This window comes from Trematomus bernacchii, unplaced genomic scaffold, assembly GCF_902827165.1.
Source record: "Trematomus bernacchii unplaced genomic scaffold, fTreBer1.1, whole genome shotgun sequence".
Lineage (NCBI taxonomy): Eukaryota > Metazoa > Chordata > Actinopteri > Perciformes > Nototheniidae > Trematomus > Trematomus bernacchii.
Window position 1 is genome coordinate 1566794 of NW_022987588.1, and position 24127 is coordinate 1590920.

General features: G+C 41.0%; 2 protein-coding genes across 3 annotated transcripts in view; both read left to right on the forward strand.

Moving 5' to 3' along the window:
- Nucleotides 1-628: 628 nt before the first annotated feature.
- On the forward strand, nucleotides 629-10586 carry LOC117481123 (ras-related protein Rap-2a). Its single transcript, XM_034128669.1, has 2 exons — nucleotides 629-1548; nucleotides 8912-10586. Exons 1-2 carry the CDS (start codon nucleotides 1235-1237, stop codon nucleotides 9147-9149), a joined length of 552 nt encoding a protein of 183 aa, XP_033984560.1. The 5' UTR covers nucleotides 629-1234; the 3' UTR covers nucleotides 9150-10586.
- Nucleotides 10587-10878: 292 nt separating this feature from the next.
- LOC117481124 (FERM, ARHGEF and pleckstrin domain-containing protein 1) overlaps nucleotides 10879-24127 on the forward strand; it is a 58333-nt gene continuing 45084 nt past the window's right edge. Inside the window, exons 1-2 of one of the 2 annotated variants that reach the window (XM_034128671.1) lie at nucleotides 10879-11112; nucleotides 22852-23059. In XM_034128671.1, coding sequence (XP_033984562.1) covers nucleotides 22880-23059 — 180 coding nt within the window. In that variant the 5' untranslated portion in view covers nucleotides 10879-11112; nucleotides 22852-22879. Of the gene's footprint in view, nucleotides 11113-18706; nucleotides 18923-22851; nucleotides 23060-24127 lie in introns of those variants that run through there. The other variant, XM_034128670.1, reaches the window with a different exon arrangement.

Here is a 24127-nt window from a genome sequence, read left to right on the forward strand (position 1 = left end):
AATTTTCTTTTTTACATTATTTATTTCAGGTAGTTTTCAGGTTATGTCCGGAATAATTATTATAATACATTTATTATTTAGAATAAATTCTCTTGGGATGAATTTAGTCAAGGCAACTTTATTTATAGCACATTTATAGCACATTTAAAACAGAAGCATTTCAGTGATCATAGGCACAGAAAAATAAATAATAAATAAATAATAAATAAGCAGATTGCAGCCTGCTCTGGTCTGAAAACAGTTTATTCATCAGACTTTATTGTCAGACTTGCTATTCAACATTCTCAAATTTGGACAGCAGCAGCAGCAACAAAATGCAGCGTTACCATGGCAACAGCATCCGGCGCATTTTCCTCCTCCTGGATACACATCCTCAAGCCAGGCCTGTGATTGGTCGAGCTCTCTTTGGATGTCACTGGGGCAACCGAATGATGGGGAATTTTACCACATGAACGGAAATGCAACGGCTGAATGTGACTGGCTGTTTCCGAGCGGCTTCCATTCAGAAACAAGTGATGTTTCCAGAGAGAGGACGAGGCTCCCCGTTGGACGGCCCGCACACCCGTCTGAGGAAGAGGGAGGGTCAAAGGTTTTTTTTCTGCCTCGGTACGGGAGCCGAGTGGGGACCAGCTGGTTACGCAGCGGCCGTGGGTCTCCACCCGAGAGTATGGCGGCTGGGATTGCACCGGAGAGCGAGGGAGACGCGGAGACATACCAGAGATGGTGAAAAAGAAAACAAAGAGACGCAAGTTCTTTAATTAATTGTGTGAACAGTTTTAGTTGGAGCTGTGTTCCTGACGTGGCCTCCGGCTTGAAACATTGCGCCTGCAGTTCACACTTCGGGGCTTAAGCCAGCGTTTTACCAGTGTCCTCGATGGAGCAACTTTGTTTTTTTCTGATCCACAGAGAGCTGAGCAGATGAAAACCAGCACGCTTCTTATCAGCGGGCAATATTTTCTTCCTCCCTGTGCACATTTTCGGACAATTGCAGTTCTCGGACGCCCGGGTAGCTGTCAGTGTCTGGCCTGCATGGGGGAATTTCTACAATGAAATCCATCTTGGGGCAGCGAGTCTTTGTGCTCTGCCATAGCTGAGCAGCGGCGAGCAAGACTGTATTATTGACAACCCGTTCAAAATGGGACGCGAATGGTGACTGTGATTCGTGCGGGAACATTTTGAGTTCACGTCAATGACGCGCGGAGATTTGATACCTTACGACTTGATTTAATCCACGATGCGCGAGTATAAAGTGGTGGTCCTGGGCAGCGGTGGGGTCGGGAAATCCGCCCTCACTGTGCAGTTTGTTACCGGGACGTTCATAGAGAAGTACGACCCCACTATAGAGGATTTTTACCGCAAGGAGATCGAGGTGGACTCGTCACCCTCGGTGCTGGAGATCCTTGACACCGCTGGTACCGAGCAGTTCGCCTCCATGCGGGACCTTTACATCAAAAACGGTCAAGGATTCATTCTGGTCTACAGCCTCGTCAACCAGCAAAGCTTCCAGGACATAAAGCCGATGAGGGATCAGATCATAAGAGTGAAAAGGTTGGTGAAGTAATAATAATGTCCAGATTGTTCAGTGTGTATATTGTATGTTATTCTTCATCTTCACACACAGGGCTGGCCGATCAGTCCCTGCAGTTAAGGGTGGGCCTAGGCCTGGTCTGAGAACTGCTTGAATGAAGATGCTGTGTATCTTCAGGGCAGACTACAGAGCAACACAACATGCCTGATTTGTTTTGGTGAACCACCCACAGTGCTTGTAGAAAGGCAAATTGCACTACAGCTTTAAAAGTAATAGCATGTGATCTTTAAGAGAACCCTCAACTCTCAGTGTTTCTTCAGACTTTGCAATGTTTCTCGACAGTTGATCTGACAGTAACTAGCAGGACACCAATACTGATCCACTCTGTCCATCAGCACTCTGAAGTCCAGCCAGTCCTCCAGTCATAACACGCTAGACGCCGTCTGTGAAGCTTCTACCCACTGAGCAAGATGCTGCAACCCCTGTGAAACACCAGGCCCACGATTCAGTGCAGAGAGCTTCAAGAAAGCATGGCTTGATATTCTGTAGGGGTTGTACGGAGAATAAGGAGCCATGATTTTAATTAACAAGCCGCACAAGCTATTTAGGAAGAGCGGCACAATGGAAAGCATGAAATCATCTAATGTCTGAGCGCTGTTACACAGATGATCCAGATATGAGGTCAGCTGCTGATTGATACACAGAATAGGTTAGTTGAGGCTGTGTGGTTGCTCTGTCGTGTTATTGGTGTTTTAAACCTCTGGGCCAATGCAATTTGAAGATGTGATGTGCTGTTTACTGTACATTCACCTGGAAATATGGCATGATGTTAAATAACCCAGTGAGAGCCTTGATAGACCTTGTCATGGATGCTGCGGGTTAAATCACTGGTGGCAGCACCAGTGGGCTGTGACTGCGTGGGTTCATCAGTCATTGTATGTGTCAGCAGATGTGTTGCAGTCAATCTAGGGAGTCCAGTTCCATTAGAAGATGTTCTTAAGACAAATAATATTTAAAGCAGTGCAGCTTAAAGCTCACTGTTAACTGATACAGCTCATTACTTAAGATAAGACTCAGCGTAAGGACAGTGCAGCCAGTCCAGGCTTAAGAGTTGTATTGTAACTCGGTTTTATTGTTTATTTTCTGTAAGGTAATCATCAAACATTATTTTTGTTAGTTTCTTATAGTCCTTATCACATAATTGGATCAAGGTAGATTTTTAAGTGCACCTTATAAATCTCTGGCTCTGGTTGAAAGAATGAGGTCAACATGTTTCCCCCATATGAGTTGAGAATGAGGATAGGTATTGTGTGTGTGTGAGTGTGTCTGTGTCAATGTGTCAATGTGTGTCTTCTTTATATGTAAATGTGTGCGCTCACACAGCAGATGCTGCCAGGCTGTTATGTGATTTCATATTTAACACTGAGTCTGGTGCTGAGGAATTTATTTCCTGTAACAAAAACATCACAACTCACATGCTGCTCATAGTTTGATTCTGAATCCTATGCTTCGTGTAGACAATGAACACTTTAGATGTGCTGGAAATAGAGGATATAGAAATGTCAGGTCCGTAATTCAATGCCCTTTGTGCAGTTCTCCTTTAATTGTCTTCTGAATGAAAGTATTTCCTTTGATTATTCACATACTTCTTTATTTGTTATAAAGAATACATCAAAGCTATGTGCTATACTTGAGGTTTAAAAACATCAGCCAAGAAACACATTTCAGTCAAATATTTTGTTTAAGATCAGTAAAGCTTCAGCCGTTTCAAAACTACACACAGAAGATGTATTTTCTTAGAAGCTTCTGTTGACAGCATGTCTTCTGCTCCTGATAGAATGCAAACACACAATAGTAAACACAACACATTCAGTATGTCTACAAATACTGTCTCCTTTTTTAGTTGACGTGAATTATTTTCTTGTCTGAAAATTGGAATAGTACTGTAATAGTTTATTTTAGTAGTAGCATTGGTGTGTTGTAATCATCACTTTGTTATTTGCACTGCATTTTAACACCACAGTTGTATGACTGACTGTGTAAGCCAACATTAATGTATTTCAGAAGTTACATTTGAAGGTTAATAGCATGCTTTCTTTCCTTACTGAAAAAAAGACCTTATCGTTAATTGCAATCTTAAAACCTAAGGCTGAAATGCAACAAGTCCAGGCATGTTCTTGGGTTTGTTGAAGGGGATTGTGGGATATTTAGGCAATCTGTAAATGCAATAGAGGACAATACGGGCTAAGACATCAGACAGAACGGACACATCGAAAAAGCCCCACTGTTCAAAATATCACAGACCAATGAGAGAAAAGAGGTTAAAGGGTGGAATATAGCCAGATTGTTCCATTGTAAGTTGATCTACAAAAAAAATTAAAGGTTAAATAACACATTTTCCAGTTCTAGCTCCTCAGGTGGGAGAATTAGCTGCTTCTCTGTCTTGTTTCATCGTAATTTGAACACATTTTCGACAAAACAAGACTTTTAAAGATGTCATCTGGGCTCTGGGAAGTTTGTGATTTGTGGCATTTTTCACAAATGTATGACCAAACAATTGATAAATCAATATATTATATAAGTATATTACTACATGAATCAATAATGATGAATATATTTGTCGGTTGAGAACTATCATTTTTCTTCAACATTGTGTATGAGATGGTTTAAATTGAACCAGTAGAACTTGGACCACAGCTTGTGACAGTTTTCTCTGATTTCCTTTAACTATTGCATTTGTTATGTTAACCTCCGCAGTCATTCTTTTGCTGCACATTACACTGTTGTCATAGCTTCTCACGCCTGTTTGCCTCCATTGCTGACATAACACTGGTGACCCGTCACAACAGTTTTGGCATTCTCTCAGGTCAGAGGCACGGCTGTGCGTCGCTCTCACTCTGAACCCTGTCAGCATCTATCAGTTTGTGCTGTTAGTGGCTTTAGCACAGAGGCCAAGGGTGCACATGATTACACCGAGACTGGCCTGTATCCACTGGGGACCTCATCACTCCTCACTTCAGCTGCAGTTAACTATACACCAGGGATATATGGGGACTTAACAGAGCAGTTAAAAAGCAGTGACATGGTCAGAGGATTGTGACATAGGTTACTGTTATAAACCTCTGCTTCTGTAAAGTCAGCATTCTACTAAGGCTTGCAAACTTGTTCATGTGCCAACTGGTTGAAAGGATCAAGATCAATAATTGGAGAAGCATCAGTCTCCCAGAGATATCCCCTTTATTCTGTTTCTGTTGAGAGAACTGGGCAAAATAACTGAGATTAAGTTAATTGATGATTACTTCAAAGTTGACATTGATTTCAAAAGTCTGCGTTTAAGGCAGGACACAAAGGTGTTTCTTTTATATCCAACAAGTTGTTTCAAATCTATCTTCTATCACTAGTAAGAGCAAATGATATACAGTACAGGGATAGAATCCCACATTAACTAACACAAAACACTAGTGACATTTTTAGTGGCATGGCTTTAGGATTGGAAAGTCCAGACAGAAAATCTCAACAACTATTGGATGGATTGTGCTAAGATTGTGTGCTCATTGTGCTCAGAGGAAAAGCATTGCCATCTTTCTCAGCTGTACTTTAAGTTGAGTGAAAATGAGTTGCTAGCTAGGCCAGCCTAAATATCACCATGTCAGCACTGTCGTTGTCAGCATTTTGCCATGCTAGCATGAACTAGAACACAGTGTACCCCAAAATCCTACACTTCCTCTAATGACTTTTATTACGATTTTGTCAAGCTAAATTGTTGAATGCTGTATTAACTGCGTCTTCAAACATACAAAGCTATTCATGTGACCCATTGAATAGCAATCTTCAATTGCTATTCACATATATATGTGCTAGTAATATATCAAGTAATGTATCAAATAGTTGATTTAATGCAGAGATCTGTAAAGCGGAGTTTCTCCACAAAGAACTTGGAATTTGCTGTTTACTGTATCTGCTCATTCATTTCTTGGAAATAGGTCATTCAACATGAAAAGAGGGTACACAATTACCAATACAAGACTAATTGACTAAGGCAGCTCAAACAATTATTCATATTATCTTGTACAAGACTCTCATTGATGCTAAAAACTGAATATATATCCCAGTAGTCCAGTTCTGTATCACAGAGCTTCTCTCAAAGGCTGATGTCAAACTGTGCACTGCACTCACACAGTGTGTGCTAGTTAGTAACAAAATGCCACTGAGCTCTTCTTATAGAAGCCCATTAAAAACTGAAATTGACTTTTAAGCTGTTCCAATGGATAATCACATAGAAAAAAACAAGCAATTATGAAAACAGCCCGGCAATCATCCCTCTAGGCACAAGTGGTTTATATATTTATTTTTTGTAAAGTCAAATCATGAATGAATGTTTAAGAAATCCTTCTGAAAATCCCTGAAAGTCAGTCAGCTCATATGCTCTTTAGTTTTACGTGTCCTAATCTATGCAAAGTGTGCACATTAACCTTTACATGATGTCCAACATCAATAATGTTTAATTTTCAGATCAATGAATGAACTACTGAAGTATTCAAAGCATATTACTCTCCTTTCTTACCACTACTGGAAAGCGATCTGAAAACATTTGAGTGGCTCTTGGTTTTTGGAGTAAAAGGGAAGCAGAGAATTGGTTTGTACAACCTTGAGAAAGTCTGAGGGACTTTAAGTCCCTGACATTGTCTCCTTTTTTTCTCTTTTAATCTTTCGTTCTTTGGATAAGCTGAAAATATCATGAAAAATGTATGTGCTTGCCATGGCGTGTTTACCAAAGACTTTCCAAATATCTATTCCTGATGAAATCTTTATTGGCCCTGAAACTGCGCCAGAAGAGAGGAGTGTAATGCTGCTCTATGACTCAGCCGATGCCTCTCCACTGACTTAACTGAAGACCCTTTCACAAAAGGGCCGTTGGGAGAAGGCCCAGCACGCAGCCTGTTTCCTCCTTCATCCTGACATTGTTGGCCAGATCTAGAGACGCTTTGCCCGCTGGGTTCCATCGTCCGTCAGCAAAGCCTATGTGAGTTGATGCATCATGCATTATAGATAAGGTGTGTCTGGGCGAGCTCGAAAGGGTGTCTGAAGTCAGACAGCTCCAATGCGGGGCATCGTCAAGCTCAAAAGCTGCAGGCTAAAGCATGACATGTTGTTGGGCTGTTTGTGTCGCAGCACAAACACAAGCAGTTATTCATTTGTCTTTTGAGGCCCGTGTCTAAACCGCTCTGTGTTTGTTCTCTGTTACGGACATGCGTTGCCTTCTTGCATCAGCCACTGTTGGGTCAAAGTGTGGTTGACACCCTTCATGTAGCGGCCCTGGGAGCATCGGTATCCGTGGCAGCCACCGTCTCACACCTCATGAGACTGCCGGTTTCCTCCTCTGCTATTATGACTAAATATAGACCCTCTCCTTTGGTACCAGATGTCTCAGTGCGGTACTAAATGAGCTGCATAACTTGCATATGCCTGACCAAGTCAAGTCCTTCATTATGGTTAAAAATAAAATGAAACCTTCAGCACACTCGGGTTAATCACCATTAAATATAGCTGGAACGATAAACAAATAAATCAATGTATTGACAGAGGATGTATTGGCAACTAGTTTTAGTTTTACTGATACTATTTACTAACTATTATATTACTTGAGTTGCAGCCCTGCTGTTATATGAATCCAGCATGACTCTATACTGAAAGCTCAGGCAATAAGCAACCTGAAACGTTTTTTTCAGAAGCGAGTCACAACTCCGCCAGGAAAGTGAGAGCGGGTATGAAACAGAATGTAATGGTAGATAATATAAGATAGTTTGCTTTCCATAGGACTCCCTGAGGGATTTACAGCAGGAGGTTCGAGCTAAAACCACATCCGGGGGCAGAACAGAAACGGCACTATTACCTCGAATAAACGCTGAGCCCCCATGGCTCCTCCTTAAAAAGTGCAGCTATCAAATCAAATGTTTGCCTTTCAATCTCCTCACCCACAACTATGTTTAGGTTTTTTCAATGAAGGTGGGAAAATATATTTTAGCTTCAATGCAAGAGCTGCCTACCACCAACGACATGTGGTCCGAAATAGTTCTCAGGAAAATAATGGCCTTGGCTTGTATTTAATTGACACCAGGAATGCAATGAATGAGACCTGTGCAATCCACCGCATGTAAAAGTTGAGAGACTACAGTAAGATGTAGCTTCTCATTCAAGTTGCCTCGTAGAACACTATCACACACTTGGTTACGCACCGACAGACCTCTAAGATCATCTCCTAAATCCTGGTAGTTCCTCTGCGCTGCAAAGCCGACCCTGGGAACAGAACGGGATAGTCGAGATTAAAGTTCACTCTGGATGAAGTATTCATGAGAAGATCAAAGTCGGCTCCCTGTTCTCGGAAGGTTTAAGCTTATTTAACGGTGAAACCTGCAGCCCCTGGCCTCTGAGTTACTCAGGCTGCTCCACTTCGGAAAAAAACACAGTTCTTCTGCAGTCTGCCCATCTCACCTTCATTGGTTAAGTCCTTGTATACCTGTTACCATAGTAATTGAAGTAGGAGGTTGTTTTTCTTTCTATAAATAATTTAGAAGCATATATATTTAATAGAGCGAGGGGCAGGATTTGAAAACCCTGTTGATGGGTGTTTGGGTGCATGACTCTTAGATTCAGCCATGTTGTTCAGTGTTGCGAACAGACACATTTAAACCTATTTCAAACGATGTGTCGGACGGATATAAATCTGTCCTTTGCCAGCCTCACACACTGATAAGGATGAAAGAAATAACAACCTGTTGTTTATCAAAGGATGTGGATATGCATGATCTGATATCTCTCCAATGTTTTTGATCTTTGTTATCTCCTCTGATGTGTAAACCGTCTCAGTGGCCCGCCATGTTTCCCCTTATCAAAACTGATGTAGTGATTAAATTGGTGACACTGCGTCAGAGACGTTTCTTCTAATAATTATAGTGCTGTTACCTATTTAATGTAACCGTCCGTCTCTACCGGCTGTCTGCTAAGTAGACCAGTGACATGTTGTTCTGCACGAGTCCAAGAGTTCAGAGCTCAAAGGACTATGGCCACTTCAGAGCTCTACCGCCCATTTCCTGTTTTCTACTGGGCCCAGCTTTAGATGGTGTTATAAGATAGGGTGGGAGTTTACAGACTGTCAGGGAAAACATCTGGATTTCTTGGATGAAACAGTCAGTTTTAAATGATAAATGAATACAAATCAGCCATTTCTGAGGCACAAGGTAGTTTTAACTCCATGTTCACAACAATGTACTCTTGCAATGGCCCATAAAATGCTTTCTGTAATAAAGAGTGATAGATAATAGACAGACTGATGGCGGATATATCTATACATCTTCTCATGTGTGTGTCCTCATCTGTCCTCAGGTACGAGAAGGTTCCTGTGATTCTGGTGGGGAACAAGGTAGACCTGGAGAGTGAGAGGGAGGTATCGTCCAGCGAAGGTCAGGCCCTGGCCGAGGAGTGGGGCTGCCCGTTCATGGAGACCTCGGCCAAGAGCAAAACCATGGTAGACGAACTGTTCGCGGAGATCGTTCGGCAGATGGACTACGCCGCCCAGCCAGACAAGGACGACCCCTGCTGCTCCTCTTGCAATATACAATAGCCCCGGGGGCCCGTCAGGAACCACCCAAGCAAAATGTCTACTTAGAGAAAGCTACCTTCCCCGCAGCAGAGACACACACTAAGACACACATACACATGCCAATTAAAATAAAGGAAAATTCACTGTTGAACGCGATGGATTTTAACTCCACTGAGCATAACATCGGCAGTGACATGATTATGTATGACAACATGTGAGTAATGAATACATTTTGAACGAGGAACTCCAGGAATTTGCAGAAAGAGAAATTGTCAAATGACAAAAACGGAACGTGCCCTCGCCTTATGTTACTCTCTCTGTTGTTTGGATTTGTTTTTATCCTTTCAAGTTGTAGGGAGAAATCATCAGCAAACAGTCACAAATCAGGATCTTTACTCTTGTGTTGTTTTACAATCTGTCAAAATGAGTTACAATATCTTCTCCTGGTTGTATTTGTATCACGGAAAATACATTTTTTGTTACCTTGATCTGAAGGTATCTACTGTACACAAATCCAAAATCATATTTCTTGGATCCCATTGTTTTAAATATTAAGGAGTATTTGATTTACAGTATGCACACATTTTCTCCCAGCTTATTTTGTGCAGTAGGTTTTCAGAGGTTTTTCTACTCATCACAGGGCTGAACCATTTTCTTTTCTTTTTTTTTGTTATTAAAAAAGGAATGGAGAGAAAATGGTGGAATCAGCATTTTTCTTTAAAACATTGGTGCAGTCATCTCTTTCCTATGTTCTCACTTTGAGATACAATAGCAAACAATAGCAGAGTCTTTCACATATCGTGTGATGTTTTATTTTTCTCTCTGGGAGACTGACAGCACATTACTGAGTAGAAATACAACTATCAGCTTCATCCTGATGGGACTAAGAGTTGATGTTTTCAGTGTTTGAATAGATATCTCTAAACTCTTTCAGGAATGGATGACATTTAATGTGAAGATGCCAACATTTGTCATACTTTACATTTTCTTTTACTTCTCCGCTCAATATGAAATGGGGTGCCCAAGAGTTTTTACCATCCTGATCCTTCTGTATGTGCTCAGTGTTCAAATCCATAGTAAGGATGAATGAGAAGATAATAGGAATAATAAATGGTAGTGTAAATATTTTGTATTGAAAGTGCCAGCTCCTGTGAAGACACTGACTCAACACATGTGGAATTGTCAACTGTATGCATGGCTAGTAAACAAAAAAAGGACTCTAGTTTGAGATAAATATAGACTGTGGAAATGTGCAAAACAAATGTGTACAAACTGAATCTGGACACTGTCTCAAATGTACATCTGTACTGTACTGCCACGGGAACCAGACTTTCCCCGTGTGACCATTTTCATTGTTGATTTTATATTTTTTTATGTGACCATTTACTCTTCATTCCCTCTCTGAATGGTGACACTGTTACATTTGACACCTAAACAATAAAAGTGCGTTCAACACTCGACTGAGACTTCACTTTGAAGTGAATCCACTGACATGCTCCAACAACATGGGTTTCTTTCTTGTCCTCTGGGATTCAATCGTAACCAAAACGCTTATTTTCTTCTGTAGGCCTACTCTTTCTTATTTTTTACTGGTCACTTTTATATTCAGCCATTGAAATGCGATGTAAAAACTTAAAGCATTGAATATGCAAGTCTTGTATTGATTTGGGGGAACTTTATGCCCTGCGTTTTGGAACTACACTTCCCATAAATGGCTAATTTGCAGATGTAAACAGGAAGTACTCGTGTTGCCGTGTGGTGGACAAGTCAGGTGTTAGCTACAACTTTAGCCACATCTTAATCTAGCCTATTGAATTGAAAAATATGCCGACCACTTTAACTAAATCGCTACAGCACTGAAGACGACTTAAAACACCATATTTATAGCCAAGTTCTCAAGAGTCATTTTTACTGTGATTCCAAGCGGATAAATAAATGGACGTCATTCACGATGGACACGGGAATTAAGATATCCCTGAAAATTGTAAGTCCCGCTGAATCTAACATTATTTGTATTAATTACAGTTTGTAACAAATGAGACTATGCCTCTGTTTGAATTGTTGGTCGAACATGATCAGAAGAGATTCAATTTGTTTCATGTGAAAGCTAAGGACATACCAAGGTGGCTCTCTCACATCCTATCTTCTTTATCAACTGCAACAAACTCCCTTAATGTGGCTCGATTTGAATATGTCAATACTTGAGTCACTGAAGATGGCTCTTGGTTGTTTCTCCTTGTGAGTTAGAGAAGGACAATCAGGACACACTTTGTGCTCTCCAGAGTAATGGAAGATACCTGTGCTTTTATTAGTTTGGATCTCTTTTATTCTGGCATCTCAGGCAATGGGTAATACCCTGTCGAAAGCTTCTACTAAAGATACAATAAAAACTGTTATTATTCAGCAACTACAGCTCCCATCAGGCTTTGAACGCTCTACTTAGACAAAAGCTCAAGGGACTTTGCAACAAAACAACTGGCATCTTTGTTCAAATGAGTCTACCCCAGTTGTTTTCAATAGAGAATCCATTTAGCTTTAGAGCTTAAGGTTAGAGATCTTTACATGCAACTGTTGTTGAATTCAGTTATTTGAGACTTATTATTAGTGACGTCTTTATTTCTGAAACTACGACAGCTGAAATTCCTATTAAGGTCCCCTAATTTGATGAATGCAGATTAAGATTGAACACCGCCTTTTATCCTTTAGTTTTGGGTAACATGGTTTTGAATTGAATCCTTGAGAGAAAGTAAGGAACCCACATTTGAATTTATATACTAAAGAGTTTTAAGAGATGGTTTAAACAACTAGCTTCTCCATGCTTTTGGTTCTTGTGTCTCCTTGTTTTGCCTGCCAACTAATTGTAGAGATTGTTTTTGAATCCCTTGGTCTGTTGGGTATATGGACAGTTCATAGATAGAGGGGATGATAGCATCTCCTGTGAGACGCTTGTCAACACCCTTTATCTACCCTGATGAGGCAGGACTGAGCACCTGATAGGGAAGGGTCTCAGTGGGTTTAATTAGGAACCACCCTCCTTCTGGCATCCCTTACTCTTCGGCAGCATCATTTGTGTTTTGTGGTTTAATGTCCTTGTCCACTTTAATGTCCTTGTTGTCCAGTGAAAAGGATTTAATGAGAATGGATCACCAAATTCTTTGCAGGACTCAGCTTTATAGTTGGGCTGCAGCTTTGTTTCTTGAGCTTTTAAAAAATAACATTGCAAACTCTGGCTCCCTTTTCCCTCAAGTCCTTGCAATTGAACCAATACTGGCTTTCAATGAACGATAGCATTATGAGATGTTGGATTCCCATGGGCAAAAAGACTGGAAAATAAAATCAGCTTGAAAACAACCCCCTGAGTCTCTGAGCGTAGGTGTATGAATTAAATGGCGCTGACTCATTGTTACCTGTTCCTCGGCTCTCTCAGCCGGGGGCTCAGAGGCACAGACATTGCAGCTGTGACATAGCACAGCGTGTTTGTTCCAGCTGAGATCCTCTACTTCAGTATGTCAAATGTCAAGATGAAAGGGGGGACGCTGCATGAGTCATGCCACTGCCACCCCCACCCCTCCTCTCTCCCAGACTGCAGCAGCACAGTCCCTAGGGAGTCTGTGTGGGATACGAGGAAAAGGCCATGTCTGCCCTGTGCACTTCTAATCCAGGGGACGTGAGTTCATGGGGTTGTTATTCTGAGCAGGAGAGGAACACTCTGCCTGCCCAGCAGTTTGGAGGATGAAGGAGATTCCATTGCACAGACTGAACAAAGGAGCCTTTAAATTGCTTTAATCATCTCATTGATCACTGGAGCATTAAAGTCTCAATGCGGTCCAGACGGGGGCTGAAATGTGTGAAAAGTATGCTTTTGTACCTGTGCAGCAGAGGGATTGTGGAAATCAATAGGGTGAGATGTAAGAGGGAGAAATTGTACATTTCGAGGGAACATTTTTCAGTTACTTTGGGGCATAACAGCACACTTCACATTCAAGGTATACCCCTTGCCCTGATGGTAATCGTGTTTTGTTTTTCTAGGATTGTGGATTACTAAAGAATGTACTCCTGAGTGAACATTGAGTCATTATTTATTGCTTTTGCCGTACCTTACTTGGATGTCACCACCGCTGAAGAGAGCCGTGCTGCTTTCAGCCCACACTCTCCCAACCCCCCCCCTGTTTTGTGCCTTTTTATATCGGAAACAATGTTGATGTGCATGAGGGGGAAGATGGAACAAACAAGCCGAGCTAGGACTATCAAAAGGCCTAATAACTAGATGTCATGGCAACCAGATGGCAACACACGAGTTGTCAATTTCACAGTCTAATTTGCAGCTGTAACCGAGGAGTGTGTGTGTGTTTGTTTGTGTGTGTGATCTGTGAACGAACAACAAGGATTATTCCTCTCCTGACACATATATATGTATGTTTTAATCCATGTTGCCATTATCAGGCAAACGGGTGAGTACCGCCAAATTGTGAAATATAGTATTTTGACATTTGAACAGATATCTCCAAAATCTCAGTTGTTGAAAGTAACCAGGTACATTACTTGATTATTCTATGAGACTACAGGCTACTTGTTTCGCTCAGCTGCTTTGGTTTTGTTCAGTTAAGTACACTTTTCAAAAATTGATTTTAATAACAAAATATATGACCATAGTCTACAACATAAAATGAACTCATAATGCATTCTAATGGAAAACTTAGTCATATTTTAAAAGTGTTTTGTCCTTCAGTCCTAACACAAAAAAAACAGTATTTATTTGTTTGTTTTTTTACCTGTTGTACAGCTCTGGTGACCAGTCAGTTTGTTAAGCGTAATTTATGCTTAATTTAGTTTAATTGAGCTCACCGAACAGCCATCTATGATTTTATGTAAACATATTACTAGATAGAAGCCAAGCCAAGACGAAGACCGGGAGCACTAAGTCGCTAAACCAAAGCAAGAAAACATGTTGTGCTTTTTGTGAAATGTTGGGAGTTCTCCCAGTTCTAAGGGGTCAAAAAAAATTCCATTCTCCATGCAAATTACATGAAGTTGTTTCAGAAATTCTAAGAAGATGTGTTCCCAGTTTCTCATTTTTCCAACGTGATCGGTTCAAAAGAGAAAAACACATTTTTACAAGCAACCCTTGGGACAGCAGACAGTAACAGTTTCATGCAGAATCTCTCTGATATTTTAGTTTTTGTCGCAGCCGCTTATTGACAATCATTATGCAATTGTTCTCACACACTTTAGAACCCAAATCTTTACCATCTGTCGCTATTATGTAGTCCTCTAAAATTAGAAATTGGATTTCTAATTGCATGGATTTGTACAGCTGAAGGATTTGGTGTGTTCCTCCACACAGGACGAAGACTAAATACTTCCAGACTGCCATTTTCTTTCTCTGTTTTTTCTCTCTGTTAAAACAAAGAGTAAAGGAATACGTGGCACCATGGTGCGGCAGTGTTGCAGTACTGATGGCATTTTGGTAACCCTACCAAATGAAGAATACAAATCTGACAACGTCTTTTTATCAGCACCTGAATACATGCAGGCAGAGAATTCCTACATTGAATTATTTCGAGCAGCCCCCCTGCTGGGTGTCCTGTCTTGTGGAGGTGGAGGACTCAGCAGGAGCTCTGCGGGGAGGAAGCCTCATTCTCGAGCTTTGGATGGTCTTTCTCTGTAAAACAGATTCCCTCCCTCTGCTTGATCAGCTGTAGCAACTCTCCACCTCCTGCTTTAATTAGGGAGGGAATGTACACAGTAGGCTATTATGAAATCAGGAAAATAATTGTACTACATAGCCTTTTAATGTCTTGTAAGTGATACATATTAGTGAGACTCAATAGTCAATACAATAAACGTTTTGTGTGCAAGCTGTGAAGAGAAAAATGGCATCATGGGAACTCTGTAGGCAAAGAGTGCATGCTTCAATCAAACACTTTTAAAAACTAATGTGAAATGTGATGAAAGCAAAATATAATTATTACAATGGTGCTGATTTCAGATTCCTTCTTTAACGACATGTAAACATAAATGTCTATAATTGTTAAATATATACAGCCTGTCACACAGACTCCACACACACACACACACACACACACACACACACACACACACACACACAGTCTTCCCTCCCTCCTACATTTGATAAAAGAATGAATTGTAACAAAATATGAGCAACGAATGGATTTCAAAGCAATGAGTGAGCCTAATTCAGTCAAAAAAGATCCTAGCAGCACAGGCAATTAGGCTGTAGTTAGTGTGTGTATGTGTGTGTGTGGGACCTGACTGACTGGAACAGTGGGAGTGTGAGAAATGTAAAAGTCTAGCCCTGGCTCGAATGACCTGGTATTCAAAGTTGTTGGGAAACTGTGAGAGGGCAGGAGATTCAGCCACTGCTAGTGCAGAGATAGAAGGAAAAGGATTCTTATTTCCATCTCACATCACTTCTTGAGGGGAATACATCCTCAGGGAAGCATATTGTGTGGAAATGTAAAAAAACACTGGAGAATTATATGCAAGTTTTGTATGTATGTATCTATCTGTGAGATGTGTTATAGAATTCTCTGAACACTTTAATCCAAAAGACCATTGTGATCCATATTACCTTCCACTCAGGGGTGACCCAAGGCTGACCTGTCTTGATGCCTTGAAATGGGCAATGTGCCTTTAGAACGACCGCCTGCCTGCCTGAACTGCTACAGGGCTCCATTTTTAAGTCCATTATTATTGTTAATCCTGTGCTTAAATATATAGATGAATTAATGTATTTAATCATATTACCACACATAACATATGTGGGCATGTAGTATTCCAGTATAGAAAGACATTGCACATAGAGTGGGAGAAAGTGTGGGTTGATAATGGCCCAGAGGCATAGTTTTCTCTGGGGGCCACTGGCAGATTAACCAGGTTGGGGGGGGCCCCCATTTGAACCTCTTAACCTTGAGTACACAGTGGTAAATCAAAAAAGAAGCCTACATTTAGAGTAGATTATACATGTAAATAGGAATTAATGAACTGTAAAGTTAATAGATAAATGTACAGTGATCTGAGTGGAAATCATACTATACATTAATAGTAATCTAAGAATGTAATTATTCTATGTGTACAGTGTATTCTCACACCCTATGGTGATCAGTGTGAAGTTGAATTGTGATTTAATTTAATATTACATAACTGAGATCACTAGCAACATGGCATAACATCGTAATTCCTCACATAACTAATCCAAAACAGCATTGTCTCTTGGCTATTTTCTCCTATTTTGCTGCAGTTCTCATTGGTTTTCACGCTTTTGTTGAAATGTTCATCTTTGCCTCAGTTCCAAGTCAGTGCCTCCAGGGGGCTTCTGAAGCTGCCAAGACACTCCGTGTGATTTCTCCATCCTCAGTCCCACAACACCAAGGCGTAGGAGACTTTGCTTCCTGCCAATGAGAAGGTGGGCGAGTAGCAGACATGAAATAGAGAGGAGGGGGGGAAAAAACAGTTTTAGCTTTGCATCACACTGCTTGTCTTTTATCATGCATGCACATACATGGAGGAGTGGGCAATGTGAAGGCATTGATCCCAGCCAAAGCCCCAGGCCACTGTCGTCCATGAAAAAGGACAGGAGAAGCAGGGAATACAAAGCACTGAACATTTATGGGAGGTTCATCTTAATGATTATATAATATTGACAATAGACTGTTAATTGATTAATCAGAGGCAAGAAGGGTTGCCAGAGGTTGCACAGCAGTGAGAGCTAGTTGGCTTGTTAGTATCGTTGCATTGGTTATTGAATGGGTCTACATGGGTTCAGGCCCGGGGCTCATAGACCCATGGACCAGGCATAAAGTGTCTCAAATAAAACGACCTCAGAGAGATGCAATATTATCTCAATGTAACGCATAATTACCTAAAACAAGTAAAGGGCACTTTACCAATGCACTCCCTTCTTTAAAACTGTCCCCCAGTCTGTCCCTCAATTCAAAAGATTCTAAACAGAACCTCTAGTATTTAAGGGATCTGGTATTCAAAGTGTAAACCTCAAATTAAGCCATCAGTTTTCCCATGACATATACATAACTCAGTTGATTAGGATTACAGATCTCTTCTTGGTTTACAGAGATGGAATACTTTCTGTGGTTGGGGTGTTTTTTCTTTGGTGCTGTTAAATCAGCACAATTGTACCAATGTTGATGTCACTGGCTTTATTTGCCTGGTGACAGGACTGCAGCTCAAGCTGGTGTTTATGTGGCAGAGATTTACACAGTCCTGTTTTTATGCAACATGGAAAGCAAGAGTCAGCCTTTTATTGCAGAATGTACCACTTGTAATGTTATCCTGTGTTCCCACTTTTAAAGGCCAGGGTTTGTGATCCTGCTGCCTGTCATTTATGCGTCATGGTCAGCCAGAGCCCCCTCCAGTGGTCTTGGGTGGTATCATAGGCCACCAACAAGCATCATAGAAGGCAAGCCAGGCTTCATGTCAGCTCTACTATCAACCACATTGTAGGAACATTTATTTAAAGCTAAGTTAAAACGTAGTATGCTGCAAAAGAGAAAGGGAAAACATCTCTGGCACCTTCAGTGAATGTTGCATGGCTGACCCTGTCTTACTAAACTGACAATAAACAGGCCACATACAAGTTAGTACACACACACACACTCCCCCTTACATGATATAAACAAGAAATAAAGTAGTTTTTGGGCAGGTTACAGGCAGGTACTTGTTTGACAGTATTTGGAATATAAATATGCATTTATGTATCAGCCAGAGACTCTGCATTCCTGTATTTACAGTATGTGCCATTATGAATGTTTAGCATCTTGACTCGCATACTAACTTATATAGGTCATTGGAAACTTTCTGAAGTACAAAATAAGAAATGTTCAAAGGACAAAGCTTTAGTAGGTAAAACCAAAAGATTATCACAACGTTATTGATTCAGCGGTGTGTCAGTCATAACAAAGTGTAGACAAATGTTCAAACCCACATCATTTTGATGCTAGGATAGACACAAAAGATTACATATTTATAAGAAAAGCTGAAAGCTAAATGTTAATGTGTTTAACTGGCAATTTAAGAGGCATGGTTTCGTCAGTCACATAGTCATATGTTTAGAGGTGGCTATTAAATATATTTATTAAGATAATACTTTTGCCAAGCCTAAACATATTGAGCAATTTTTAAAAGTCATAATGATCCCCCTATTAATAACTTTTCAAGTTTTAAATATATACTTTAGAAACAGTTGAGAGGGTCTCACAACATTGTGACTTTTTTTGTATCCCCTCATCCCATAAATCATTTTATTATTGATGGATGAGGGGATAAAAAAATATTCATCAATAATTCTCAGATTTGTTTAATTTGAAATAGGCCTACTCGGCACACATCGTGGTTGTAAGCTAATCTTTCGGCTCTCAATTAAACACTATCTTAAACTGCTTATAACTTCACATTAAGGCCAGAAACCACTAGTTTTTAGTATCTGAATACTGTTGTTCCAGCAGACCTCGCTAGATGTCGCTGCTCCTCCGTGTGTCGCTGCCGCTGATAAGGTGGAGGTGCTGCGCCTCCTTCATTGTTTGAGTGGAAGGCACCGGCAGAGGATCTGCCACTCGCTTCAATGTAATCCCGTCTTTCCCCGGCTCACTCTCTCAGTCGTCCGCCATGGCGACCGCAGAAAGCCTCTCCGGTCCAAGCGGCTGCTAGAAACTTACCCAGGCTTCATTTTTCAGCCTCTACCGCTGGACGTGGATGTTATATCTCCTTTCGGCTGGGAAATACATACGTGTGGACAAGCCCGCATTTGGAGAGAAGCGGTAAGAACCGTGCAAAGAGTCCTCACCCTGGTTGCTCTTAAGGGAAGTGATTCAACTTGTTTGATGAGATTAGGGTTAAGTCCTGGGAGTATCTTTGCCGTGTTGTTTTGTGATCCTGTGGATTTCGAGGGAGGCAAATAACTACCACTGTTAGTAAAAAATGTCATGTGCTGCCAGTAACTGTCCTGGTTGTCCTCCAGTGTGTTTGCAGATATACCTTAGTTGTATGGATGTGTGCAGACGCCGCAGTCTCTGTAATGCTTCATGCCTCTGAGTGACATTTTAATGATCAGGAACTGAGCATTTTGAATCTGTCATCTATCTAAGGTGTCCAGGTGAGCCCAGGCTTTGCATTAATGTTACATACTGTACTGGCTGATAATGTCAAGAGGATTACAGCAGCCTGCTCTATTAACCTACATTATAGTTATGGTGTGAACACACTACCAGACAGTGTCAGGTGGAAAAAAACCCTCATGAGTGCCTGACTTCACAATTTTCTGCACTATATTCTCAATTATCATTCATGATTGTTCTAGGAAAGGCTTGGATGTCAGCCAAGCACTGGTTACAACATGCATGTTCTCAGGTAGTTGTCATTATGTTCACTTAACCAACACATAACCTTGCCAATAATACAGTGGGAACTTATTCAGGCAATGCCAGCCACACCCAGGTATCAGTGACTGTTGCAAAACACAGAAGAAATTGTGCTGTTTTTTGTTGTGGGCCTTTCCTCAGGTAGAAATCTGGCTTTATCAGCAACGCCTCTGGCCATCCAGCTGTCACTAAAGGATTCCAGCTGTGCAGTGTTGGACTGCACTGAGGGGGCCCCTGTGCCCCTACACACAGAGGAGCACTGTTATAACCCCGGAGACTCTGAGCCAGCAGTCACAGCTCCATGTTACACAGTTGTGGGGAATTTAAGGCAAACAAGTTCAAAGGCAGGGTGGGAAACACTCAGGGGTCAATGTCCCTGTGGCACTGGGTCCTGGGAGGCTATGCTTTATGTCACACTGTGGCCCCTGAAACAAGGTGCTTTCAGTTCAAATTGGGACTGTTTTGTGTGTTTGTTTGGACCTGTTTGGAGTTATCCATTCATAGTAACACATACTCTAAAGACTGGTTGATAAATGATCCCTGTTGGCCGAAATAATCACTGTCTACTCTTTCACTGCCCTCTGTCTCACTGGTGCTTTGTTTAAAGAGTGTCTGGTTACACGGCATGCATGCGCAGGTCATATAAGACATGAATTTGCAGACTTGGCATGAGACACTTGCCGATAATCAAAGCAAAGGCCTCTGAGTGATGACGGTGGGAGGATCAAATGTCAGAAATGACTGGGCTTCAATTGAAAAATGTGCCATTCATGCTCCTGATGACAGCATTTGGTCTGTTTTCCATCAGCCCTAGGGAGTGTTAGTCTGCTGATGACTGTACGGCAGGTGGGAATAATGAGACATTGCTCTTGTAACTCCTTTGCCCTTATGGTTGAGGATTCTTAGCTATGAATCAAATTTAAATCTTCCTTGCTTTCAGCGTCAGTAACCAAAGTTACATAAAAGTTCTAGGTAAGGACTGAAACTCAAACATGACATTTCAATGATAAAAAACTACACATGTAATGTTAAGTTTCATTATTAATGGATCTTAAAAAGGACTTAATGACAGATTAGTATTCAACAGAGTTTAATTCATTTGTGTATTTTGGAACCAGCTGAACAGAGCGTTTATCGCTAGTGCTGAACAACAGAAAATGTACTTAATAAATTCTAAAAATGGTTTAGTCGTTTAGTTCATTAACCTGTATTGGCTGTTTCCATCTTCCCAAATGGGAAGGTTTGCTTTTTTACACACTGGAAATGTAATATCTTTAATGTACTGTTGGTCAGACAATACAATTTAAAGATGTCTGCTTGAGCTCTAGGAATTTGTGACCGTCGACTCATCTGTACCATTGGTTAATTATTGACCAACTGATTAAAGGTAGGGTAGGTAAGAATGGAAGAAACCAGCTCGAGATCGCTAGAATTTGAAAATACACAGCCGGATAAAATCTGCCACTTCCTTACAGAGCCCCTCCTCCAACACACACGAACGCGCACATGACCAATGAGGGCACGAGATAAGTTTGTGCACAGATGGAAGGTTGACAGGCAGGTAGGCCATCCAGTTATTTTAGCCGGGCCGGCTCAGATGATTGGTCGTGCTTTTTACAGCGCCACGGCTTCCACAGATGACATTTTTTTATATATTTATTGTCCAAGCATTTAATGTATTCATTGCTATCGGGATGTTAAGAGCATTCCATGGAATATAACAAAAAGTGTTTCTGAAGTGAATTACCTACCCCACCTTTAATCATTCAATTATAAAAATAAGTGACATTTTAATCCATAATGAAAATAATCATTAGTTGCAGCCCTACTTGTCAGCCTTGACGCATCTTACCTCATTCATCACATCTACTGGACTGGAAAAGTCTTTGGTGTCTCTCCTAAGCATCAGACAGACCATCATCGGACAGAATTTAGTGCCCACTGTCCTTGGCCTATTTTCTCCATGCACTCTGCTGGATTACATTATCCACTCCTTTTTCAAATGCCTTATTCAGCTTTCAGCTTAAACTTGGCAGCAGTCATTCACCTCTGCGGCGGCTGAGCAACTGCCCACTGGCCTCGATGCTCCGATGAAGCACTAAGTTAGGTCTCAGGATGACATCAGCCTGCTGGAATGTGCAATGAAGAGAGCATTAAGCTGGGCAGCAGGGCCTCGGGGGATCTGTGGATACATGAGGGGGGGATAGCAGACACTCTGGTGTCAACCAAGAGTGAATGAGTCCACAACTTTGTCCAAACACAGTCCTCAACCTGAAACACAGTCCTCAACCTGATACAAAAACAGAGTCACACTCAGATGGGACCCTATATGGCTTAATGTGTTACGGAAGTTTACTTTTTCTTGCCCAATCTTGTAGGATCGCCTCAAGGATTTACAACGGCATTTATTTAATCATTTATCCATTATCTTAAGCTAACTTTAACAGTCATATCACTATTGGGGCTATCTTCTAACCATATGATCCACTACTTTACATCAATTATTTCAACAGTATATCCATAAGTTATCTATCCATCTATTAATTTGGCTACTCTACCCTCTTTCAAAATACCCTGGAAACTGCAAAAGTACCCCCTGGTAGGAAATTGCTGCAGTAAGGGATGTGGGAAGTTGGCCGCTCTATGAAAGTCTTCACTGCATTTCTTTAAAAGTAACAAATCAATAATTGGACTTTATATAGTCATAACTGTAAAATATTTGGTTTCAATGTTTTTTACTCTGCTCTCTGATAACCAAAATCCACTGTTCATTCTGGTCACTTCTCCTACAGTGTCCTCATGTATTTTCCTGGATCCCCATGAGACCAATTAAAACCCAAGCAAGTTTATTTCTGTGTGTCTTTGGCTTTAAGGCCTTGCTTTTTTCGACTTCACCGATCACCCGTCATTGTATTTACTCTTTAATTTTTTACATTCTGGCCTCATGGTTCATTTGTCAAATCAAATTAGGGTTACTTGATTTGCGCTTTGAAATCTAGAACATCCTCAGATATCTTTTCTTTTTTCGCAGTAATTGGCTCTCCCACAGGCGACAATTATCAGCTATTAGTGGCGAGTGTAAAAACTGCATTTGCAATTACTGTGTTAGTGTGACAATGAATATTTTGCAGCCTGGCCCTGATGCGTATACCTTTTTATATGATGCATTACATTTATTTCACCTGCTGCACCACAAAAGCTCTGTAAAAGGAGGTTACTTACTACTTTTTGTTACTCCTCAATCTGTGTTCATACCTTGTGTATTCAGGAGCAGAGAATGACTGCACGTACATGTGTTTCCTGACCCTCCTCTCTTTGCTTCTGTGCAGGCTGGGCAGTGAGCATTAACAGTTCAGCATGGCAGAGCCAGACCCAGAGCCAATGTCCTCGGGAACAGGACATCGTCTTGGAGCCCCGGAGACTCTTGGCATCAGTACACTGGACCCTGGGCACAGACCCCCCGCCATGCCCCCTGGGCGACTCGTCACCGTCAGGGTCCGCATGCTGGACGACACTGAGGAGCTCTTTGACATCTCGGTGAGTAGTTAAAGCCGTCTCACTCAGGCGCATTTCTTGATGTGAATACTAATGTCGGATTGGGACTCCTTATTCTTGCACAGTGCCCAAGAAGCATTTCCCGTTTTCATTATAGCAGCAGCCGTCTGAAAACCAGTTGGCATGGCAACTGCATGATGTTAAGTTGTTGAATGCAAAGATGAAACTGGAGGAATAATTTTAGTATATCAGGGTCCTCCAGTTTATTGTAGTGGTATTTATTCTCTGTTTCCTAATCTCTCAAACCCGTAATACAGCTGTTATCTATTATTAAACATTTTTTCCTCCACTTTGGGGGACCACAGACATTATTTTATTCCACAGTTCTGTCTCACATTGATGTGTTGAAGAAGTGTGAGGAATCCATGTGCTTGTTAAGATAATGTTATGAAGGCAGGAAGGAACACAAAAGAGAGTGCAACAGTTTTTTTTATGAATAAGAGGCCAGACTTCCATTTGAATTCCATTCATGATTTCTGGATTTAGAGGATAAGCTTCTCATTGCAGAGATCTGCATTTAGACATTAAAGTCTTAGCTATTTGCGCAGATCATCTAGAAGTTGAGCTTAAATCCGATACTAATTGTGAATGTCATATTATAAGCTAATAATACTTTAAATGCAAAATAAAGACACATTAAGGTCAACAAACTACATGTAAAAGGGTGGATGCAGATTATTCGAAAATGGAAATCTTCAGGAAAACTGAAACTATTCAGGAAATAGGTTTCATTCTTTATCATCTCAAAATGTTAGGCTTATTGTCAACAAATCCCATGAAATTACCAGAACTTGAGTGAATTTTAAGAAAAGCCTGACTGTGTAAAGCCTAGAGCCAGTGCACAATACTATGTGCTCCATCCTCCAAGTGATACACCACAGAAATGAGCCACACAGAGTGACCAAATGACATGTTCCTTCATTATGATGAACATGGGCTCTGTAGTTTATTTTTAGTCAGTCCCACATACAATGTCCTGCTGCCTTAAATACACACAAGTTCACCATTGGAATTCACACATGAAATTAGTCCTAAATATATACACCATTT